This window comes from Mastomys coucha, unplaced genomic scaffold (genome assembly GCF_008632895.1).
Source record: "Mastomys coucha isolate ucsf_1 unplaced genomic scaffold, UCSF_Mcou_1 pScaffold22, whole genome shotgun sequence".
Lineage (NCBI taxonomy): Eukaryota > Metazoa > Chordata > Mammalia > Rodentia > Muridae > Mastomys > Mastomys coucha.
The window spans coordinates 59,127,707-59,133,420 of record NW_022196905.1 but is presented as its reverse complement, the minus strand read 5'-3'; the positions used below and the strand labels follow the sequence as shown (position 1 = coordinate 59,133,420).

Here is a 5,714-nt window from a genome sequence, read left to right as displayed (position 1 = left end):
TTTGGTTGGTCTTACCTACCCTGTTGATTGAGAGTCAGAAAGAGGTGTGAGCATGCCTACATAGTCACGTCAGGCCTCCGGTCTTTCTGGCCCTACCCCATCTCTCATCAAAAGGCTCCAGAGGAGCCGGTATGGAGCCCTGTGCTAGCCTCTCACCTCTGATTCCAGAAGCAGCAAAACACATCCAGCAAAAGGAGATGCAGGAACGGGGCCGGTTCATCTTTTCCCAACATGTAGAACGTCCCAGCCAGATAGCAAGGACTCCCACTTCTGTCTGTGAAGGATACAAAGCACCCCTCACTGCTACAGTCACAAAACAGATGGAGACTGCCTGCCCTCCCCTCTGGTAAGCTGAGACTGTGGCTCCAGTAACCTTGATGCCGGGAGCCCAGGGAGGGAGGGTGTTAAACAGGCACATGGCTCCTCTCCATCTAGACCAAAGAAGGAAGGCGAAAGCAAGAGCCACGGGCACACCTGACACCTAGAGACCCCATGTAAGCAGACTAGGAGCTTGCTACACTTGCCACAGTTGGGTTTGGCTTGGAGGAAGAGGGTGCAGAATCCAAGGAAAGCTGAATGACTGTAGACACAGCTGACACCAGCTGTATAGATGGTTGAGTTTCTTCGTTCCCTGTTTCTGACCACTTCTTTATTGTCCCACTGGGCATGGATGTCACAGAGTAAACATGTGGGGATGCAGGTGTGAGAGGGTATGTTGGATGAGAAGAGAAGTTTGAGCTTCCTGGCTATTCTGAGCGTCCCTGGATGACGAGACTGACTAGGGAAAATAACAATCCTGTTCCCCAGCCGGGCAGTGGTGGCACACACCTTTAACTCCAGCACTTGGGAGGCAGAGGCAGGCGGATTTCTGAGTTCGAGGCCAGCCTGGTCTACAGAGTGAGTTCCAGGACAGCCAAGGCTACACAGAGAAACCCTGTCTCGAAAAAAACCAAAAAAAGAAAAGAAAAGAAAAGAAAAAAATCCTGTTCCCCAAAGCTTCCGGCCCACACCTATGTGAACGGAACATCATCAAGGATGTACTAGTGATGTACACTTCTTTTTGGTTTTTCAAGACAGGATTCCTCTGTGTAGCCCTGGCTGTCCCGGAACTCACTCTGTAGACCAGGCTGGCCTCGAACTCAGAAATCTACCTGCCTCTGCTTCCCAAGTGCTGGGATTAAAGGAGTGTGCCACCACCACCCGGCAGTGATGTACACTTCTGCTCAGCTTTGCAGACTTGGAATGTCTCCATTCACCAAGTCAGCCACGCTTTGCCAACTCTTACAAAATATGGTTCAAAGGCTCACCGGATGCTATGAAACTGACTTCCACCCAATGTGCTACCACCACAATACAACGCCTCTCCTTTTCATTGAAATGTTATTTTACATAGTTTCATTTGGTTTTCACATAACTAATTTTGTACACACACACACACACACACACACACATACACACACTCGTCAGTTTCCAATTGCATCTGTAGTCTGGGAACTTGCGGCTATCCTCCTCTCGCCTGGGGAAGCTGCCTTGCAAACTGAACTAAGATAATTTGGCTACCTAGGATCAGGGAAAGGAAATTGGATAGCTCGATCTGATCAGGTTACAGACAGCTAACAAGTCGCCCCGTTTCTCTTCAGGAATATATCCTCCACATGGAACAGACATCCAAGCCATCTGCTAAGTGGATTTCCAGTTGTTCTTAAAGAACCCACATCTTTTCTTTTCCCTCACACCCCAGTCTCAGTCATCTGGTGACACAAGCCCTGGGCCCTAGTATCATGCTTCCTTCCACAAACAACTAGCTATCCGATCTCCAAGGCTGTGTGCGTGTGCTTTTGGGGTTATGTTTAACAGCTTGTTTTCCAGTGGGGAAGCCAAGGTCCTGAAATGCGCGCTGGCTTACCTCCATCATCCGGTGACCAGTGATGGGATTCTGGCCTAAACTATTATACTCGCAACAGGAACATGCCTGTTTCAACGTTTTCAACAGTGCTGCTTTGGATGCAGGCTAAGATGCTTTCTGCCTTGCCTCCTGTTTCTTTTATTTCCCACAGCAGTTGGAGCAGGCTCTGGTAAGGGACACTCAGAGAACACTTGGTACTAGCTGCCCTCATGGATGCTTTTGGTTCCTTGTGGTCAACTCAATTCATTCTGTGGGCCACTCACGATTAAAAAAGAAATAATGACGATGGAAGCTGATGGTCACTTCCTGTTGCTAACAAAATGCTAATTAAGCCAATGGGTTTTTTGGGGGGGGCGGGGGGAGTTAGATTGTGTCTTGAGGCCAAGATGCTAACGAATACAAACTAAACTTTTGAATTCTGATATTGCTTCTGGTCTCTTGGCTAAGATCAAGTGCAAATTCCTTCCTAGAATCACTAGGGGAGGGCTGGGGGACTGACCCAGCAGGTAGTGCCTATGCCTCAAGCACAGGGACCTGACTTCAGATCTCCAGAACCCACACGAAGTGCATCTGTAGTTCTGTACTCCTGAGAGGTGGAGTACAGACAGAGGTGGAGTACAAATGGAGGACTCCTTGGAGCCCACGGGCCTGCACTGAAGAGCAAAGAGACCCTGCTCAAAGTGGAGATGCAGCACCCAAGGTTGTCCTCTGACTTCCAAAAGCAAGACACACATGTACCAGGACTCGAATGTAAATGCATGCACATGTACATATATACATGCACACACAATATGCAGACACATAAATCACATGGTGGGGGGTAAGGGCAGGGAGTGACTACCAAATATAAACTCTATCTCTCTGTTAACTCCAAGCCGTTCTAATAAGAGACCTGGAGCTCTTGTTTCCAGGAGACTAAGTGGCAGAAGAAATCAGTTGAATTTACTGTGTAAGATTCAATAAGGTGGGGCTGGTGAGATGGCCCAGCGGTTAAGAGCACTGATTGTTCTTCCAGAGGTCCTGAGTTCAATTCTCAGCACCCACATGGTGGCTCACAACCATCTGTAATGGGATCAGATTCCGTCTTCTGGTGTGTCTGAAGACAGCTACAGAACTCATATACAAAAAATAAATTATTTTTTTAAAAAAATTCAATAAGGCTTAAAAAGATAAGATAAGATAGCCTTAGAAAGGATTGGTTTTGTTGTTTTGTTTCTGTTGTTTTTTTTTTTTAAAGATTTATTTATTATATGTTATACTGTTAGCTGTTTTCAGACACTCCAGAAGAGGGCGTTTTATCTTATTACAGATGGTTGTGAGCCACCATGTGGTTACTGGGATTTGAACTCAGGAGCTTTGGAAGAGCAGTCAGTGCTCTTAACCACTGAGCCATCTCTCCAGCCTTTCTATTGTTTTTTTTTTTTTAAATGTGGACTTAGACTTGGTATGTAGCTGAGACTGAAAGTTCTGCCCTTCCTGCTTTTACCGCCCCAATTCTGGGATTATAGGCATGTGCTATCTTGCCCGACAAGCTAGCTGAGAAACTTTGAGCAGAGTATTTAGTCTCTCCGTGCCTCAGTTTCTCCATCTATAAAATGGGGGTGATTATAACATTGGCTACCTCTTAGAGTTGTCTTGAGGAATTAGTGAGTTACTTCATAAAAACACGACTTGATTATAAAACTGTTAAATAAGTAAAAATTACCTGGGAAAGTGCATTCTAATATACATATGTAATATATTTATAAGTATAAGCTATAGCTAAAATATGTAATATCTATTTATTTATTTATCTTCCTCTTCCCTCCAGTAAGACCTCCTCTTCTCTCACTCCCTCTCTGGATCCCTGCCTTTGTCTCCTACCCTAAGTCTCTCAACACAACACACCTGGTTGGATAAAGTTAGTTGCTTTACCTGAAAATCAGCTCATACTCTGGGTGGAGAATTTCACTCCTGCTATTTTCTTGTTGTCCTTTTAAAAGAATGTTTTTTTATGTGGATACGTGTGTGCATGTGTATGAGTGTGTATGTGTTTGTGCATATATCTGTGAGTGTGCATGTGTGTGGGTGTGCATGTGTATTTGAGTGTGTATGTGTATGAGTGTACATGTGTGTGAGTGTACATGTGTGTGCATGTGTGTGAGTGTGCACGTATATGAGTGTGCATGTGTGTGTGCATATGTATGTGTGTGACTGTGCATGTGTGTGAGTGTGAATGTGCACATGAGTCCCCTGGAGGCCAAGAGAAGGCATCCCAGGTGGTTGTGAGACATCTGCCCCAAATGCTGGGAATCAAACTGGTTGCCTAGAAGAGCGACAAGTACTCCTAGCTGATGAGCCAGCCCTCCAGGCCCTGGTTGTCATCTTTTACAGCAATGTTACTAATTTATTTATTTACTTGGGTGGTACTATTTGTGGGTGAGTAAGAGGCGTTGAGACAGGGTTATGTAGTTATGTAGCTTTAGGTCAACCTTGAACTCCTATGCAGACAAAGTATTACAGGTGAGAGCCGGCACACCTAGTAGGAGTGGTCCATTTGGAAACTTCATTACCCAGTCTAGACCTATCACAGAAATGAGCAAACCCTTTCTGTAAAAAGCCAAAAAACCAGAACAGTAAACATTTTCGGCTTTGCACCATCTGGTCTCTGTAAAAAGCACTCCTCTCAAGGGTTGTACTGTGAAAGCAGACTAATGGAGAAATGAATGAGTGTGCCTGAGCTCTGAGAGAACCTTATATGCAGCCAGGCACAGTGGCTCATATGCCACCCGGTAGGCTGAGGCAGGAGGATTGCTGGATTGCAGCAGAGGCCAGGCCAACCATGTTTCAAAAAACAAAACACAATAATGGTACTCAGTCCAGGCACACTAGGGTTCAGAGCTCCCATGAAGAAGGGACACTGCCGACAGGTAGAAAAGAGTTTCAGTACACACACACACACACACACACACCAGCATGGACAGGTGCAAGGCTGAGCCAGGGCAGACATTCAGCCCCTTACACACACCATCTTCTGCACAGGCTCCATATCTAGGAAACTTTCTAATGAAGAATTAGAAATACAAGGGGCCAAAGAGCACATGGCAGCCCCTCACCCCCCACCCCGTGGGATGTGTGGAGGCTGCACAAACCTCCCTTAGCCATTAGAATGCCAGCAAGAAAGAAGACTCCCACAATATCGGTTACGCACCCAGTGATGTTCAGAACGGTGTTACAGCTGGGCCAGGCACAGGCAGCTGTGGAGAAGTAAAGTGTACATATGAGTTTGTATGAGTCCCTCTGGGACCCCAGGAGTCAGAGCCCAAAGCTGGGAGCATGGAATAAGCACCGCTCCACCGAGAGGTAGCGAGTTCCTGGGTGCGGTTTTGTTTCCAGGACTGCGATTCCCTTCCAGCCATCCCCCAGTTGTACCCCAATCCATAGTCACAAGGGAGCTTCAGGGCAGAGCGGAGCAAAAATGGATGAAGGAGGGGAGTCTGGGAACCCGGGAACCCGGGTGCCATGTTGCATGGTGGTGGATGGAAAGCATCCTCACTGGTTGTGGAGCTGAGTGCACCTTTATAGCTTCAGGTGTCTTAACAACACTCTTTTCCCACAGTGCCTGGTGTTGTTCGAGGTCAACAGTGGACTAGGAGCTCCGTCCTGCTGCCAACCAGCAAGACAGGCTTGCCCGGGACTTCTGAGCACCTCGAAGGAAAAGGCCAACTCATTTTTCTAACAGTGACTTAAACTAGGAGAAACCGCATGGCCCTCTGCTCTGCTCTTTTTCCACTCGCTTCATGATGTGGCTGCCACTACAAAATACTGT

At 46.8% G+C, this 5,714-nt stretch overlaps 1 protein-coding gene across 1 annotated transcript in view; it reads right to left on the bottom strand.

Annotated features, from left to right (window-relative positions):
* Chrna9 (cholinergic receptor nicotinic alpha 9 subunit) overlaps window positions 1–5,156 on the bottom strand; it is a 15,187-nt gene extending 10,031 nt beyond the window's left edge. The window contains exons 1-2 of the mRNA XM_031340741.1: window positions 5,097–5,156; window positions 157–274 (exon numbers count right to left, since the gene is read on the bottom strand). Of these exons, the coding sequence (XP_031196601.1) occupies window positions 157–220 (64 nt within the window). The 5' untranslated portion in view covers window positions 221–274; window positions 5,097–5,156. The remainder of the gene's footprint in view (window positions 1–156; window positions 275–5,096) is intronic.
* Window positions 5,157–5,714: the final 558 nt, after the last annotated feature.